The sequence below is a fragment of the Delphinapterus leucas genome, chromosome 9 (genome assembly GCF_059928025.1).
Source record: "Delphinapterus leucas isolate spDelLeu-1000000601 "Yukka" chromosome 9, BTC_Dleu_Yukka2, whole genome shotgun sequence".
In the NCBI taxonomy this organism is placed as follows: domain Eukaryota; kingdom Metazoa; phylum Chordata; class Mammalia; order Artiodactyla; family Monodontidae; genus Delphinapterus; species Delphinapterus leucas.
The window spans coordinates 55,944,414-55,962,963 of NC_143137.1; the positions used below are offsets into that span (position 1 = coordinate 55,944,414).

General features: G+C 38.5%; 1 protein-coding gene and 1 pseudogene across 5 annotated transcripts; one reads left to right on the forward strand and one right to left on the reverse strand.

Annotated features, from left to right (window-relative positions):
* Positions 1–50: 50 nt before the first annotated feature.
* Positions 51–16,230, reverse strand: LOC111182521 (calaxin-like; annotated as a pseudogene). Its single transcript, XR_016394316.1, has 6 exons — positions 16,083–16,230; positions 15,039–15,139; positions 12,465–12,613; positions 10,255–10,359; positions 7,576–7,634; positions 51–6,926 (listed from the first exon to the last, which is right to left on the reverse strand). The product of XR_016394316.1 is annotated as a calaxin-like (transcript).
* On the forward strand, positions 209–17,557 carry RBM48 (RNA binding motif protein 48). 4 transcript variants are annotated; one of them, XM_089917632.1, is made up of 5 exons: positions 214–374; positions 906–1,096; positions 3,210–3,355; positions 4,697–5,250; positions 5,378–6,957. In XM_089917632.1, the coding sequence occupies exons 1-5, from the start codon at positions 264–266 to the stop codon at positions 5,411–5,413; spliced, it is 1,038 nt and encodes a 345-aa protein (XP_089773758.1). In that variant the 5' UTR covers positions 214–263; the 3' UTR covers positions 5,414–6,957. The 4 variants fall into 4 exon arrangements, with proteins under 4 accessions (XP_089773759.1, XP_089773758.1, XP_022441527.2 ...); XM_022585819.2 differs by having other exon boundaries at positions 217–374; positions 6,866–17,557; XM_089917633.1 differs by lacking the exon at positions 906–1,096 and having other exon boundaries at positions 209–374; positions 6,866–17,557.
* The last annotated feature ends 993 nt before the right edge of the window (positions 17,558–18,550 follow it).

Consider the following 18,550-nt stretch of genomic DNA (forward strand, 5'->3'; position numbering starts at 1 on the left):
CGCCCCTAGTCCCGCCCATAGCCCTGCCGAGCGTCTGTAGCGGGAGGGGCATGCGAGCCTGCTCCGGCTCTCCGGGCCTCTCCGCCGCGCCGCAGGGGGGCGGCACCTCGTTCACCGAATTCTCGCTCACAGGAAACGATGGCTGACGCTGTCGATTCTTCAGCCAATCTCGGCACGCCTTGACCCAGCCCTCTCTCTTATTGGATACACAAGAGGGCAACGAGGCGGATGTTGTCGTCTCTGCGAGGGCCCAAACCGGCAAGATGGCGTCGAGTGGCGGGGAGCTTGGAGGCGTATTCGACCACCACGTCCAAAAGGCTGTATGCGACTCGCGGGCCAAGTATCGGGAGGGGCGACGGCCTCGCGCTGTCAAGGTAAAGTGATTTTGGTTTCATTCGCTGTCCTCAGTAGCTTTATGTGAGCTCTAGCTTCACATGCCTAGCCTACGTAAATAAAATCTTGAAAGGCTGCGGTCACATCCACTCACTGGAGATGTGTGAGGAACGCTGGTACTCAGGTACCAGATATTCTTGCGATCTCTTTAGCCAACTGTTAGAACTTCAGCTCCGTGAAAACAGGGCTGTGTTTTAGTCATTGTATCATCCGCGTTTACACTAGTCCTTGTCACACGGTAAGGCTCAATAACTATGTTAACCCTTTCCTGTCGTATCTACCGAGCTAACTTATGGAAAACGTGTCGATTGAAGGTAGTCTATTAGGTGCTTTAGCTAGAGGCCTTCACACGTAGGGTGAATTCTTTATGCAGAGAGAGGGGCAAATTTTTGATTCTTTATTTTTTGCAGACCCTCTGAACAGAATAGTTCTTGTTTTCAATTTTTTTTTAATAGGAGATTTGTCTTAGGCTTATTTGTGAAATACATTTAATGTGTCTGCATTTCTTTTAGGTATATACAGTCAATTTGGAATCTCGGTACTTATTAATACAAGGAGTTCCTGCAGTGGGAGCGATGAAGGAATTAGTTGAGCGATTTGCTCTGTATGGTGCAATTGAACAGTATAATGCTCTGGACGAATACCCAGCAGAAGACTTTACAGAAGTTTACCTTATTAAATTTCTTAATTTACAAAGTGCAAGGTAATATGCAAGTTAAGCAGTGTCTCACTTTCTCCATTCCCATTGGTATCGTTTTGGCCTCTCTCATTCATTCCTGAATTACCCAATAACCTAACATGGCCATTATTATTTTTCTCCAGTTTTTTTAAGTGTTAGCTTTACCAAAACTCTGTCCATAGATCATTCCCATACTTAACAATTTTCTGTCGTGTAGTGTGATAGATTAAAGATTGGGTTTGGAGTAAGTTTTCAGGTTCCACTGCTTACTAACATTGTGACCTTGGACAAGTTATTCAACCCCATTAAACCTGTTTTCGTATTCTGTAAAATCCATATGGTAAAAGGATCTACTTATTGAAGTTGTGTGAGGATGAAATGAGATAATTCACGTAAAGGGATTAGCAAATGCCTTCTGTTCAGAACATTAGCCGTTGAGGGACTTCCCTGGCTGTCCAGCGATTAAGACTTCGCCTTCCAGTGCAGGGGGTGCAGGTTCGATCCCTGGTCGGGGAGCTAAGATCCCACATGCCTCGCAGCCAAAAAACCAAAACATAAAACAGAAGCGATATTGTAACAAAGTCAATAAAGACTTTTAAAATGGTTCACATCAAAAAAATCTTAAAAAAAGATTAGCTGTTGAGTTTCTTATTGTTATGCACCTATGTGAATTGACCCCATCTTTTCTATCCTTCTATATATAAAATAAACTCTCTGCTCCAATAAGGCTGAAATGTGAAATGCCTTATCTCTTTTTATGTTGATTCCTATTCTTGTCACTAATACACTCCAAGACCCAGCCTTCCATGGCTATTAAAATTCTTATTTTCTTTTCTGTGCTACAAATAACACTTGGGTACACAGGGTCATGTAGTGTTGTCCGGTTGCTCTTATGTATAATCTCACTGCTCTAACCAACTTGCCAGCTCCTTATGGTGAGGGAAGCATATTTTCTCATTGTGCATTCATTCTAAGGAGTTTTTACATCTCCCACACCACCTAGGACAGTAGACCATGCAGTGTGACATCTGGATTTGAATCCTAGCTCCACAAACCAATGTGGGTATGGCCAAGTTATAAATCTCCCCAGGCCTTAGTTTCATCATAAGATTGTTGTAAAGTGTTAATTCAAGTGAAGCATTTAAGCATTTAGGACACTGCCTGGTACGTGGTAAAATCTCAATGAATATTTCTTATCATTTTCCCTGGGCACAGAAGTATTTAATTATTGTAGTAATTCCTGGCCAGTCATAGATTTTTTTTTTGTTTGTTTTGTTTTGTTTTTAAGATGTTGGGGGTAGGAGTTTATTAATTAATTTATTTATTTTTGCTGTGTTGGGTCTTCGTTTCTGTGCGAGGGCTTTCTCTAGTTGCGGCAAGCGGGGGCCACTCTTCATCGCGGTGCGCGGGCGTCTCACTATCGCGGCCTCTCTTGTTGCAGAGCACAGGCTCCAGATGCGCAGCCTCAGTAGTTGTGGCTCACGGGCCCAGTTGCTCCGCAGCATGTGGGATCCTCCCAGACCAGGGCTTGAACCCTTGTCCCCTGCATTGGCAAGCAGATTCTCAACCACTGTGCCACCAGGGAAGCCCGTCATAGATGTTTAATAAGTATTTGTTGAATGAATATCATCCTCTTATTTTCTCACTATTTGTTACATATTCAATATTTCCTCCATTATTGAAGGTTTACAATAATAATATTTTTAACTAATTTCTTACATATGAATTCCATTATAGGAAAACATTGTGCTGAAAAGGCTAAATTAGGTATGAGCTAACTCTCAAGCGCCATTTAACTTAACACAGAGAAAAATCTCTATTTCATGACCACAGATTGTGTACCTCAGACCAACAAGCTGGACCCTATATTGGTTAAAGGGAATCTCGCTTGTGTGGATGACTTAGTTAAAACCTATTAAGACTCTTGGGAGAGGGGAGGAAAGGCTCTAAGAGAGTATGCAGTGAATCAGTAGGGTCAATACCATCCATAAGCAGAGCATCTTAATTCCCAAGCTATAGAATATATATACACAGCAAAAGCTGGACTTTGCTCTTTAGATCAGTGTATTGTATACTAGTTAAGCTTTCATCCTAAATAAATCTAGATTAGTAAACCATGATATGTATTTCTGTTTAGGATAGCCAAGAGAAAAATGGATGAACAAAGTTTCTTTGGTGGATTGCTTCATGTGTGCTATGCTCCAGAATTTGAGACAGTTGAAGAAACCAGAAAAAAATTACAAGAGAGGAATGCTTATGTAGCAAGAACTACTAAAAATAAAGGTATGGAAAGCCTATTACTAAACAACACCTCCTACGTGTCAGATATTTTGCTACGTTTATCATCATGGAGTTCCCAGTCTAGTGAGAAAACAGACAAGTAAAGGATCACAATTTTCAATATCTGTAGACTACAGGGTTCTTTACAGAATGCTGTGTAATCTGGGCTGGGAAGGGAGAGGTGTTGTTTCATTGGAAGGCTTCCTAAGGATGAGAGAGGTGGCTGAGTTCTGAAGGGTAAGTAGACATTACTTGGAAGGGGAGAGGAAGAGATGGAAAGATGGGCCAGAGGAATAAATGAGCATCATGCATTTTAAGGAACAGTGAGTAGTACATGATAACCACAACACAGCTTCAGTGAGAGATAAGAGAAAAGGAGACAGGAAGTAAAGCCTGAAAAGCCTGTGTCCATGCTGAGGAATTAAGGCTTTGACCAAAAGGCAGTGAGAAACACCTCTGATGTGCAGGCCAGTTACAACAGCAAAAAGTGGATAAGTTCCACTTTTGATGAACACCAGCTGGCCAGATGCCCAATATGCCCATCCAAGTTGCCCTAGACACAAATTCCCAGTGCACGGAATGGAGTCATAGGATCTGGCACATGGACTGTAGAACTAGAGCAGTCAGAATTGGACTAAGATAATGTGTGTGGTCTGAAATCTGAATAGTTCCAGAGGCTCAAATTACCAAATTTCCACCCTTTGGTTAAAAGACAAAGACAGTGTCCATACAGCTATCAAATATGATGAGTTTATGGCTGATTGAGTAAGGGGCATGTGGCAATGTAAAGAGAGAAATAAAGTGTAAAACTTACCAAAAATTTTGGCGAGAGCTGTTGGGAGTCTCTGGTCAGTTGTAGATGCTGAACTTTAACCTGTGTGAATAACTAGCTTCAGGAAAACCTGTATGTGTGACCAAAGAAATGATAAAATACGGACCCAGCGTATTGTCTCCTTTAAAAGCTACAAATACAAACTAAGCAGCATCATACATTCATATAGTAAAATACTTCGAAGCCATAAAGTTTTCTATGTAATGACATGGAAAAACTCTGCAAGATTTAGAGTTAACTGGAAAGCAGAAAGGTTAAGAGAAATGGGTATTACAGGAGAAAAAGAGGGGTAAGTGGGAGGAAGAAAGGTAAGACATACTGGACAGATATCCTTTTTAGCTTTTAAACCATGTGAATGTATTCCCTACTCAAGAAGTAAATTTTTTAGGGTAGTGTTCATTAACATCTTAAAGTAATGTTTCTTTTTAAAAGTACATGTTTCTGAATGATGAAAACAATAAATGAACCATTTCTGTTTCCCTTTCTCTCACCTTTTAAATTCTAATATAAAGATCATTACATGACAAAGAAGCATAAAGATACAAAAGATTTTAGACAGGACTTCTATTCGAAGACCTCTGGATTTCCTGCAGCCTCTTTGAACACATCTACTGGGAACTCAGATCTTTGTCTTCCTTATTCTTGTGAGTTGCCTTTGTGCTGTTTCTCCCCCAAATGTACATGTTCATCAGGAGAACATGTGGACAGAGCATCAAACTCCTCTCAGGATGGTAGAAACCATGATGAAACACTGGAGCATTGTAACCACTATGACTCTCTGCAGAAAATGCAGATGAAAACTTTGAAAAATTCATTGGCCTTCCCTGGCGCACAGAAGGCTATTACTCCTTCAGAGGCAGTTGACAGATTTATGCCTAGGACAACACAACTGCAGGAGCGGAAAAGAAGAAGAGAAGATGATTGTAAACATGGAACTCTTCTTGAAGCAAGCACAAGTAGTAATGAGGTTATGATTGGCCCTCAGTTACCAGACATTCCTAAAGTAGACATGCATGATGACTCGTTGAATACAACAGCGAATTTAATTCGGAGTAAACTTAAAGAGGTAAGATCATTTAAAAAAAAAAAATGTTTTAAGAGACGATTTGGTTACGGGACTAACAACTGAATGGAGACTTATTTCTGGGAACTACAGTATTATCATTCTTGTTTTTTTCATTTTTACTTTTTAGATGTGTTTCCTACAATTCTCTATTGAAGTACAATAACTGAATTTGACTCACAGATATGTATTTGCTTTGATACCTTTAATCCTTGCTTTAAACATATTTTATATCACTCTAAGTAGAAAATGTAAAAGCAGTAGTTTTAGCCAGTTAGATCAATCTGTGAGAATGGAGCCCAGGCCCTCCCTTTTTTAAAAGCTCTCCAGATAGTTCTAATATGAGCCAACATAGAGAACTACTGCATTGAGGGAAAATTATTACAATTTATTTCTCAAGTTCAAAATTACAAATTACATAAAATTCAAATGCTTATTTTGCTTCTTTGATACAGATAGCCATAAAGGAAGGTGAGATTTCTAAAGATTAGGCCTTAAGGTCTGAATTTTAAATTTCTTAAATAGTTTAGAGCTAGATTGTTCTACTTAGGTAGCAGTTTTTTAATGTTATTTACATAACCATTTTCCATTTTCTAAGCACAAATAAAAGAAAGTTAACATTTGAGTTAGCGTTTGAAAAATACCTTATCGTGGGGCAAGCCTTTCAGAGATCATAATCTGCTGGAGAAAGACCATTCTCTTATACTTGAACTCAGGTTCAGAAAGTGCTTTTCACATAGTTGTACATGTATTTTACAATGTAATTAAGAGAGGCTAAGGTAGATTCTTTATGTACCCTTTTTTAACCTCAAAATTATCCAGTTGAGGATGAGGAATTGTTTTATAATAATAAAAATCCACGGACACAGTTTTTATGCTTAAGCCTCTTTAAACATTTTTTTGCTTGTACTGGCACCCTTCCTTCAGATACAACTAAACTGAGACATAGATACAGATACATAGCTATCTTAGACAGAGCTGACTGTATTTTCCAGAAAAAAAGAGTTAGGTCCAAATCCTAGATATAGAAATAGTAGAACAACAAAAAGGAGAAACACTAAATACAGTTTGTAATAATTTTCCATTTTAAGTGAAGACTGTCTTACTGTGCTTTAACTTATACTGTCTACGTTGTTCTGATGTATTTGATTTCATTTTTCCCTAAGAAATTGAGGATTCTAGCATTTTCTGCTTATTTCTTTAAATTTTTCATCCCCCATCCCCACTGGAGCCTCAATGTCTCTAAATATATCAAATATTATAAGTGTTTCAAGTTATGCATAACCAGGGTATCTATCTGTATTTATAAAATTACAAGTGACTTCATCATAAAATAACAGATCTATAAAGGAATGTTAAAGTAGAGCATATGTTTACTTTTCTCCCCTCAAAATTTCTTTCTTGTTAAATAGCTTTAGAAATTTTACTCCCATCAATGTTTGGACAGAAAACTTTGCTCTGTGCCTAGATCGTAGGCTGCACCTTGAACTTGGGCTAACTGCCTTAAATGTGATGGCAAAGATTAAACTACTGGATGTATATCCTACCTATTCTAATGGTTTATTACTCTTGTACTATAAAAATTATAGTGTTGGTGGTTCTCTTTTTTTTAAACTAGGTAATTTCATCTGTGCCGAAGTCTCCAGAGGACAAGCTGGAAGGTGTGCGTGGAAGTCATCCTTTAAAACAAAGAAGAAGAATATAAATTGTCTGCAGTAAACTAATATTTTTAAAGGCCTATTTATTTTTTATTTTTAGGCTGTCATTTTAATTCTTAAAGAGATTTTACTGCTGGTATTTTTTTTTAATGCACTCCTCTTTGTAATTTCATTCAACCTACTTGTCTCATATAGTTTCATCTTTTAAAATTAGTTTATCATGGACAAAATACATGCCAGCCAATTATGTCCCTTAAAAAAACTAAAACTTTTCCAGAAGTTCCACCCAGTGACTTTAGTTACATCTTATTGGCTAGAACTGGGCCCGTGGCTGTTCCTTATAGAGGAGTCTAGAATGTTGAATGTTTGGGTTTCCAACTTCTGTGGTTGAGGAAGCAAGAGAAAAGAGGGTTGTGAATGGCTGATTCACAATATGTGCCCCCAAATCTAAGGTTGTTGGTTAACTTAACAAACAAATTAATTAATTAGTTTATCATTACTTATCATAGATGTTATTTTGATCCATACTTAATATTACAGAAATCATTCTTACTACCTCTCACACTGCAATCACTATATATAAATTAACTGAAGCAAATATAGAAACTTTATAATATAAATATAGGCAACCAGGATCTGTTTCTGAATTTAATAATTTTGAGTAACTCACATTCAAAATCTAGAAGTCAGGATGTGTTGGAATGCCAGGGCTTCAAAATCAAGACAATTCTATAAAGCAAAAAAGTTAAACTATTAGAACAAAGCTAAAATTAGAAGCTTATATGCTTTAGTTAACTTCAAAGAGTAATTTACTTCATCTATGGCAGAAACAAATCAGTATTTGTAAATGCTAGACTTTTATTACCACTACTTTTAGCACATCCACATTTTTTTTTTTTCCTGGCAGTGCATCACATAATTGGAAATCCAAGTATGTCCAGGCTGTTTCCTTTTTTTTTTTTTTTTTTTACTGATAACAATAACCTAAGGAGGCCCATACAAAATGGTGTCTGTTTTTCTCCCTGTCCTAAGGGCCTCTTGCCTAATGGATTGAATTTGAATATAAAGGTTAGGAAGTTCCACCTTCATTTATGACCTACTGATTCAAACTTGCTAGGAAGGCACTTAGTTGTGGATGGTATTAAAAGAAGCTGCAGGCAAGGTGTCTGTCTGGCTCTACCTCCTTGTGAGGTAATTAATTAGATATATAGTTGACCTTTGAACAACACGGGGTTAGGGTTGCTGACCCTCCACACAGTCAAAAATCCACATATAACTTTACAGTCTGCCCTCCATATCTGCTGTTTTGTATCCTCAGATTCAACCAACCATGGATTATGCAGTACTGTAGTATGTATTTATTGAAAAAGAAATCCACATACAAGTGGACCCTCACAGTTCGAACCCGTGTTGTTCGAGGGTCAACTATACTTTTTGCTGCACTCTCAGTTAAAAAAATACATTAGTCACCTCAGCATAGAGTTGGAAAAAGCAAGTTTCTCTCTGGATCAGGCTTCTCAGATTTTAAGGTGCTGTGAATCTCCACCTGTTGTCTTATTAAAATGCACACTCTGATGGTGGTGGCAGAGGCTGGTGGGTGGCCGAAACTGGGAGTTGTTTAATGGGTATAGAGTTTCAGTTGTGCAAGATGAGAAGAGTTCTCGAGATTGGTTGCACAATAGCATGAATGTACTTAACACTACTGAACTGTACACATAAAATTGGTTAAGAAGGTAAATGTTGGGCTTCCCTGGTGGCGCAGTGGTTGAGAGTCCGCCTGCCGATGCAGGGGACACGGGTTCGTGCCCCGGTCCGGGAGGATCCTACATGCCGCGGAGCGGCTGGGCCTGCGCGTCCGGAGCCTGTGCTCCGCAGCGGAGGGGCCACAACAGTGAGAGGCCCACGTACCGCAAAAAAAAAAAAAAAGAATAAGGTAAATGTTATGATAGGTGTATTTTACCCCAATACAGCAGAAATTAGCACAACATTGTAAATCAACTATACTTCAATTAAAAAAAAATTTCTCTGATAGCCCTAAAGGGAGGAGCTCCTAAGTGGGTTCTGTGTTCTTGAGTGGATTCCTGATCTGTGACTGTGTGAAGGCCAGCCCTCCTTGTTCCTGCCAGCATACACAAAATTTGACCACAATGAGAGAAAAAATAAACCTTTCTGTGTCAAGCACTTAAAACAAAAACAAAAACAAAACCTCTGATTCAGCTGGTTTGAGGTGGGGTCCAAGATTCTGCATTTCTCACAAGTTCCTAGGTGATACCATTGCAGCTGGTACACAGACTACACTTCGAATAGTAAGGCTCTAGATAACTGGCTTACAGATGAACACTTGGGGAGCAGCTGAAGAACCATTGGTGTTCCATCTGAACCTAAGTAATTACTCCAATCCAGTCCATTATTCTGAACTCTTTCACCCATCAGGTTCCCAGACAAAATTAAAATGTGAGAATAAACGACAACGGGACAAGTTAGATGAGCTGAGATGGCTAAGGACAGCTTAACAGTATGCAAATTCATCCGCAAGATCACCATCTAAATTACTGCAGAGAATAAAAAGTTTCTTCCTACATCACATGTTTGCAAAGCACAGCTGGTCAAAGGAAGAATTAAAAAAGGAAATGTTGGCTTCCCTGGTGGCGCAGTGGTTAAGAGTCCGCCTGCTGATGCAGGGGACGCGGGTTTGTGCCCCGGTCCGGGAAGATCCCACATGCCATGGAGCGGCTGGGCCGGTGAGCCATGGCCGCTGAGCCTGCGCTCCGCAATGGGAGAGGCCACAGTAGTGAGAGGCCTGCGTACCGCAAAAAAAAAAAAAGTTAATGTTAATAAGTGAAATTAATTATCAGGCTGACTCTTCTGGCTCAGAAAACCTTTGTCATATTCATACTCGAAAATCCTTCATGAGCACAAATAAAATACTATAAAGTACTATACGTGTCCAAAATTTTAAAAGCTTAATTTATTCTCATTGTTTGACAATAAAGAAGAGAAAGAGATCAAGTTTTCTCCTAGCAGTTTATGGTGGGTACTTGCTGAATCCACTCTGTATTTACTGTTCTATCCCTTAAGCAAGCCAATATACCTCGGGTTTTTTTGGGGAAAATATTTACAGGAAATTAGGAATTGTGTATGGCTAAGGTGGTTACAAGCTCAAAAAAGGTCTTGAATATAATTAGTCACTACTGTCTTGGGTCCCAACTGTTAGGATGGGGCTGAGATCTTCATGGTTGCCCAAACTTCAGTAGTGTGTTGAAGTCCTACAGAGGTAAGTGTCTAGCAAGTATTTCTTTTCTGATCCTTTGAAATTTTCCCTCAACCAGTTTGGCTGCTGGCACTGTACCTTTGCTTCTGGTAAACATGGTCCAAACACTTCCAACAAAAGTTCATCTTCTTTCATTGCTTTTTCAAAGTCTGCAAAAGATACCTTGCCATCACTGTCATAATCCTAGAGAGGAGATAATTTCTTGATAAATGATAGTTTTAAATTTTGCATGGAAAATAACTGTCTAGAATAAAAGATTTTACCAAGTCAAACTGTAAGTTCACACTTCTGTAGGCACTGCTTACACAAATCAAAAGGTACTAATTTATGGAGGCCACTTACTTTGTTCCTATTAGTCTAATAGGCATACCTGGTATGAACTGAATGTTTGTCTCTCCCCACCTCCCAAGTTCATGTCTTAAAAGCTCTAACCCCTGCAATATGATGATATTTGGAGGTAGGGGACTTCAGGAGGTAAATTAGATTTAGATGAGGTCATGAAGATAGGGCCCCATCATGTTATTAGTGTCTTTGTGAGTAGAGAAAGACCAAAGCTCCCTCTCTCTGCCATGTGAGGCCACATTGAGGAGGTGGCTGTCAGCAAGGCAGGAAGAGAGCCCTCAGTGAGGAAGTGAATCTGCTGGCACCTTAATCTTGGACATCCCAGTTTCTAGAATTGTGAGAAATAAATTCCAGTTGTTTAAGCCAGCCAGTCTATATTTTGTTACAGCAGCCCAAACAGGCTAAGATACCTGAATTACCTTAGACATATAAAAACCCTGTCCCTAACGGACTTATACCCTAATTGGGGAAATAAGACAGAAAATTAAAGGAAGCCCATTATAATACTTTTGTGATAAAATAAGTGCCAAAGATTTTTAAGCTTAATTTTTAGCTTTGTTTCTCAAAGGATCTCTTACTTGAGATAAGGATATAATGTAAAAAGTATAAAAGTGAAGTTGCTTAATAAGGAGCAAGGCACTGAGAGAACAGTAACAATTCAAGATGGACTAGGGTCATGAGAAGAAGCTTGCAGATTACTGTTAGGCCGTTAGGGATGTTTGGGATCTAGATAGGTGGAGAGGTGTCAGGAGGAAATGCAGACGAATGGCCCAACATGGATTATGACAGTAAGCAGGAATGCAAGTCAGGAAGAAGACAGACCAGCCTGGAATGGAGTATTCATGACAGGGACTATGGAAGATTAAATCATGGAGGGAGCATATGTGTAGATTATGAATACCTTTAACTGCTTAATCCAATTTGGATTTGATTTAATGGGTCCTTGTTTTTTCACTTCTGGGCATAACTAAATCAGGGTTGCTGAGAGTCTAGTTTAAAGAAAGGTTTGAATAATTTTCAGAAAAAGATTCACTCCATAACTTTCTTTCAAAAGAAGAAGGGGGTGGGTGTGGTAGTGGGAAGCATACTGTCTCTCAAGAAGTCTACCCTCAGCCTTAGCCATGGCTCTTAAGTATTTCTAATGGAAGAGGACATCCTGAAGTCTGTGTTAGCTGAATCTGAGACTCGGCAGACCTCATCATCTGTTACTTTCCTGAGCTCCAAAGTAATGGAGGTGAGCTGGGCCCGGGCCGCCTTAGAGTCATAAACCTTCACTGGTATCCAGTTTACGGTCACAGTAAGAAAAAGAGAGAGATCACTATGTCCATAATAAAGAGGTATTATTAGTTTCACTGAAAGATGAATTCTGCACCTCATTTTCTATCATGACCTTGTATAAACCTATCTGCACTTCAGTTTTCTCATCTGCAAAGTAGAGATAATGATTTCAACTTCATAGAGTTGTTCTGAGGCTAAAATGAGTTCATATATTAAAGTTCTGTGATGGGCTTGGCATATAGTAAACAATTTATAAGGGACAACTATTTTTATTATTATGTTATTACTGTATAATGAGTGTTTAGATGGATTAGAGAGCAAAAGTCATGAAGACAGACTACATTTGCATCCAATTTTAAAAGAACTGAATCTGTCACCCCACTTCCCAAATAATGAGGTTTTACTGATAGTAAAATATTTTAAAATAATAAAATTAACATTCATTTAATGTAGTGATTCATTTAATCACCCAGGCATTCCATAAATATTTTTTAAGTAGCCACTATCAGCCAGGCACTGTTCTAGGCAATGGATAGAGCAGAGAACAAACTCCTGCCCTCACAATGGTTATGTTCATTATGTAGGGAAATAAATCATTTCTTCATCTTTAGCTTTATCTAACATCCATTTGATTAGATATAATGAATTACAGTTTTTTTTATTCTTACCATTTTCTTCAGTGTTATATCCACCAACTCGTTTATTCCTTCATCAGTCTCTTCTTCAGGTGACTGTTGGTGTAGACTGTTCAACATGTCAAACGTTTTCTCTCGAGAAATGTACCCATCACCATTGAAACAGTAAACTTCAAAACAGACTTTTTAAAGCATACGAAATTTAAAGACTTGGTAAGAACAGTTAAAATGTCATTAGTCTTCTCCTTAGTTATTTCAATATGTAATTAAAGAAGGATAAAAACAATTTATACAACCTATATTCTACATAGTGGAGGAATTTTATAAATCTTTCCACAAGATTAAATACCCCTGGGGATATGAAAAGAAAGAATTTACACATACATATATAGTGCATATATATATATATATACACACATATACATATAAATATGTGTGTACCTTAATGTTATAATGTCCTTCTTACATAGAGTGCAAAAACTAGTGTGTACACTTCACTGTATCATTGACAAAGAACATTTTTCAATATATTTGGGTAGTGAGTCTGTCATTTCCTTGGGGTCTACTCATCTGCATTATCCAAAATGATCCATCTCTCCCTAGAGAGTGATTTCCATGACTTCCATTGCACTGTGTAAGCACTATTACAGTTCACTCATTCATCCCACAGATGACCTTACTCAGGTCCTGGGAATATAACAGTGAAGGAGTTCTTGTGGAGTTTGTAATCTAGTTAAACGTTTTAGGACAGGAAGGAAGGGAGGGAGGGAGGGAGGGAGGGAGAGGGAGCAGGAGAAAGATAGGAAGGGACGAAGCGGGGGAGAAAAAAAACCAGGTATAAAATTCCAAAGCATCAGATTAATTCTGTCTTTTGTTGCATTTCTCCAATATATAGCATATATGAGTTTGTGACACAACCCTACTAGAAGTAGTATTTTCCCCAAATTAACATATCTTGAAATGTATATGAAACATTTTTAGGAAGTGGGATTAGAGGAGGAAAAAATTCTTGATAGTGTGATGCTATTCAATCATGTCTAGCTGCATTATGTCACGACCACTTTCACAAGAATTTACAACCACGAAACTTAACTTTTCATTTCTCAGTGAGACTTTTGTATAAGAACACTGCAACTATAAGAAACTTAAGTGACAACTATATATACGTGTTATCCCGTGAAAAATTAGATTGGAGAAAAGTGGGGGAAGAAAAGCACATAATGTTGTAAGGAGAAAAAAAAGAATTATGTAATGTATGCCAATTATACTTCAATTTTTTAAAAAAGCAAAAAAAAAAAGAAAAGAAAAAAAGGAACCCCCCCCACAAAACAGAGAAACAAAAAAGTCATAAATGTCAAATAAAGTTGGTGAGTTTTTAAAATGTTACTATCATTTTTGAAATGTGTGTTTAATTTAGAGATCTTTTGAACATCCCAAATCCAAATTCAAGTGGAAGAACAAGAAGGGAAAAAAATTTCCTTATATACTCAGAACTCTGCATTCTTTTCTTAAGTAATTTGACACTTTAAGCAATTTGCTCCCTTGAAAACTGCTACTTAAAATTGTTCCTATTCTCTTTCCAGGGTTTCACACCCCAAATCCTGGCACAGGAGGTGTAAAACACAGATAATATACGTCACATCAATGGAAAGGGTGAGGTGAGGCCAGAGCTGTTCCTACAAAATTGTGAACTGGGAGATCTTTGTCTTTGGAATCCCTGGTCCTTTTCTGTAGGAAACTCCCTTTATAACCCTCCTTCCTCTGGGCTTTCACTGTCTCAGCCTTCTTTCCTCTTTCACTGTCTCAGCCTTCTTTCCTCTCTTTTTAGTCTAACACTAGAGTATTGGTGTCTGCGGGTTGTGTGTTTTATCGTGTTTTGTGTCAATCCCTCACATTTTCTCTGATGGAAAGACAAGGAATAGCCTCACTGTGAACTATATGCTGCCCCATATTCAAGGCCATTTTCTGCTGAGCCCAGAGGCAGCCCCAGAAACCTCAGCCTTGCCAGCTGATCAGAGTTGGCACATGTCCTGAACTTCAGTTGCTGTCCTTCGCCTGGGCCTTAAGCCGAAGAGCCATCCTGGTGACACTGGGGTATTACAGAACTAGTGAAGGAAGTGTTTGGAGACTCCGGATCTAGGGACTCTCCTATAAAATAGGCCACCCATTTCATCTGTGTTTTGTTTTTGTTTTTTTAACTCTCATGAACTATTTTTGCAAGGGAGATATAGAGAACAATGAATTTATATTAAAAAAATATTTAGGAGCTTCGCTGGTGGCGCAGTGGTTGAGGGTCCGCCTGCCAATGCAGGGGACACGCCACAATTACTGAGCCTGTGCTCTAGAGCCCACCAGCCACAACTACTGAGCCCGTGTGTCACAACTGAAGCCCACGTGCCTAGAGCCCATGCCCCGCAACAAAGAGAGACCACCGCAATGAGAAACCCACGTACAACAGTGAAGAGTGGCCCCTGCTCAGCACAACTAGAGAATGCCCACGAGCAGCAACGAAGACCCAACGCAGCCAAAAATAAATAAATATAAGGATTAACTAATATAAAATTGACAATATATATTACTAAGTTAATAATAACATAGAAATCTTACACTTCAGCTTTTCTTCAAAAGTCCCTCAAAGAAACACTGATAATCCTTTAACACACTCTTTTACATTTATGTAGTTATGTCTTTGTCAAATGCAAAAAATACTGAAGGAAAAAGAACGTGTAAGTGTATTGTAATTTATAGCTATTTTATAATTCAAGAGTATTATGAAGAGATTAAAAAAATCTTTCCTCCCAAAATGAGGGGGAAAAAAGTTTTTGACACAATCTTTCTTGAAAGAGTCAAAATTACTGGAAATGTATTTCCAACAGATTTTTATAGAAAGAAGCCATTCTCCTCCATGGTCAATTATGAGCTTCACTTGTGATGTTTTGTACAGTTACTATCAGCAAAAAAAGACCAACAGTAGAGATAATCAATGTGATAATTTTTATTCTAAAGTGTGGCAAAATCCTGTTGTAAAGAATTTGTATAATACCTAAAGATAAATTACCAAAATAACACATTTTTTAAATTACCAGTGAAATCTTAGAATTATCCTATAAAATATTATTGACTCTTTTGGGGGTGATGGATATATTAATTATTTTCATTATGGTTATGGTTTCAATGGTGTATACATACATCAAGACATATCAAGTTGAACACTAAAAATCTGTTAGTGAAACTGACTGGATCACATTAAATTTCCTATTCTGAAAACAAAATTGTTTCATTGATTTTTTTCAATATAATGAGTAATTCTCATTTTTTTTGTGCTGAAGAAGTAAATAATTTACATGTCTACACAGCATATGACTCCAAAGACAATTGAAACCACAAGCTTATCTTTTTTAAAAAAATCAATACTGCTAGCTTATTTAGGTCATTACTGGTTCTTTCTCAAAGTGGTATAGCTATGAAATATGAAATTCTGAGTGAGTTTATATTAAAAACCATCCTCACAATCAAATCAAATTTACTGTTTTAAATTGGTAGCACTACCAGAATCGTCTTTCTAATTCTGGTATTAACATATATATATAAATAAATATATACATATTTGTCATCTCAGCTTGGCCCATTTCAGTCTCCATGACTTCTTACCCCTATTCATTAGCATATCATCAGTCATTCCAAATATGCTGTGCAGGATGGCTCGAAATGTGTTATGATCTAGTCCAGTGTTATCAAGTCTTACAACAGCTCTTTCCACCAAGCAGTGAAAAATTCTTATGAGACACTCTACTTCACTTTTTTTTTACTGTAAAATGAAAATACAAATAAATACAACTTAGATTTAACCATTGAGTTCTCCAACCCAGTTAAATATATTTTATTAAGCAGCTATTTTGTTCCTATGATTCTAGATGCTCTAGTGATTTTAAAAAGTGTGACAGGGACTTCCTTGGTGGTGCAGTGGTTAAGAATCCGCCTGCCAATGCAGGGGACACGGGTTCGATCCCTGCTCTGGAAAGATCCCACATGCCCGCGCACCTAGAGCTCGTGCTCCGCAACAAGAGAAGCCACTGCGATGAGAGGCCCGCGCACCGCAACGGAGTAGCCCCTGCTCACCACAGCTAGAGAAAGCCTGCGCAGCACTGAAGACCCAACACAGCCAAAAAAAAAAAAAGTATGACATGGACTTGCTACTTAAGAGCTCACACAATCAAGACAGGCTTTACTTAGAACTCTAATAAGACAGTATATAAATAATAAATTATGTGGTATAACACTCACCACTATAGACATATAAAGAGGAATCAGTATGGGAAAGAAGAGTTGTGCTTTTTTCAGGGGAGTAGACTTCGAAATGGGGCTTGAAGAATGTATAGTATTTATACAGGAAGGAATGTATTGAAGGTGGTAAAGAAGTGGAGACTTCCAGGAAGAGGAATAACATGAGTAAAGGAAAGAGGAAGAATTGGGGTTGAGGTAGAACATGTTTCATTGGGAGCACAGCAAGTAGGGAAGAAGTGAAAAGCAAGATTGAAGAGGACAGGCTGACGGTAGAGGGCCTTGAATACCTAGTCAGAGGATTAACATTTATTTTATTGGAGCAGGGTTTCTCATGGTGTCACCTTTGGACCCTCTGCGTCAAAATCATCCCCCCTCAGGGCTTGTTAAATATGCAGATTATCAGGCCTTGCCCCAGACCTCCTAAATCAGAATTGCCAACAGTGGGCCTAGGGGTTAGCTTTGAAACAAGAGCTCAGCTGATTCTTCTATGCTCTAAGGGCTGAGGAGTGGTTTAAGAAACATCTGGTGAAGTTGTATTGAAGGGGAAAACTGGAAGCATAGAAGCCAGGCTTGGAGTGATAGGGCTTTGGCTAGGGAGGTGGAAATGAAGTCAGAAAGCAGGTAGGGAGCCTGAGATGCTGCTTAAGCAGCACACAGTGATTCTAATGCACTGTCAGGACTGAAAACTAAGGGATTAGGCTTCGTGGCTTGGCTAGACTTAAGTATCTGGGTTCCACTTCCATTTCTTATCCTATATAGCGGACTTAGGACAATTCAGCTTGTTTATGCCTCAAGTCCTCAACTATAAAATTTGGGTATTATCCTAGATGATCTCTGAGATTCCTTCAGGTTCTAAAAGTCTGATTCTATGAATTAAAGATTATTTGAGAGAACTAAAAGAGTTAGGAGGGAAAGCTGGTTATTATTACTATTTTTTCTCTTCCTTTTCCTCCCTCCCTTTTTTTTGGCGGGGGGGGGAGGTGGGGGCAAAGACATATTTTTAGATTTTTTTCTTTGAGATGATTTCAAGTTACCCATCCAAAACCAATGAGAACCCCTAGCAAATATGCGGTTTACATTAGGGTTTCTAATATGGTCAGAGAATTACTTGACTCTTCGGGTAATGTTTGATAAATCTATAGAATAAGCGATTACAAAGGTACCTAGTAATATAATTTTATGAACTGAATTAGATTCTCAGGCTTCACACATAGCTCCAAATTTGACATAAAGGTAATTTTTATCCATCAAATAAGCATTTATTAAGGGCCTGCCATGAACCAGGCAATGAATACACCATGGTTCCTGCCCTCAAAGTTATTACACTTTGGTCAAGAGATAAAAGTGCAATGAAGTATCACAAACACTAGGCTTGATGGTGTTTGGTAGTGACCCAAAGAAAGGCATCATCAACAGGGGGGAGGCGATAAGAGATTAAGAAGGGGCTCCAGGAAGAGGTGTCACTTGAGCTAAAGCCATCAAAGGAGTAAGCATTTGCTAGAGGAGGCAGCTTGAAGGCAGGGAGGCATGTTCGGAGAGCCACAAAGTTTGGTGTGGCCAGGTGGCAGAATTGTTTGACTTTACGAGGGGCTTACTGAAAAATTTTGGCTGGCAAGTTAACAGGATCAGATTTGCATTTAAGGAAGATCACTTTGGCAGTAGATTCTTGAAACTACCTTACGAATGGCGAATCCAGATGTGACAGGTTGTATTTTCCCAAAGACGATTTTAACAATCTATCCCATCTCATATGCTCTTCTTACGATAGACTTTTGATACCCCTCCTTTAGAAAGATGGGGTTTGTGTCTCCTTCACTTGAAACTAGGAGAATTTT

Excerpts from the sequence above, each read along its gene's own strand:
- RBM48 (XM_022585819.2), top strand. The coding sequence starts at position 264 with ATGGCGTCGAGTGGCGGGGAGCTTGGAGGCGTATTCGACCACCACGTC. Across the intron at positions 375-905 it reads GACGGCCTCGCGCTGTCAAG|GTATATACAGTCAATTTGGA; the intron begins GTAAAGTGATTT and ends CATTTCTTTTAG. Across the intron at positions 3,356-4,696 it reads AAGAACTACTAAAAATAAAG|ATCATTACATGACAAAGAAG; the intron begins GTATGGAAAGCC and ends TCTAATATAAAG.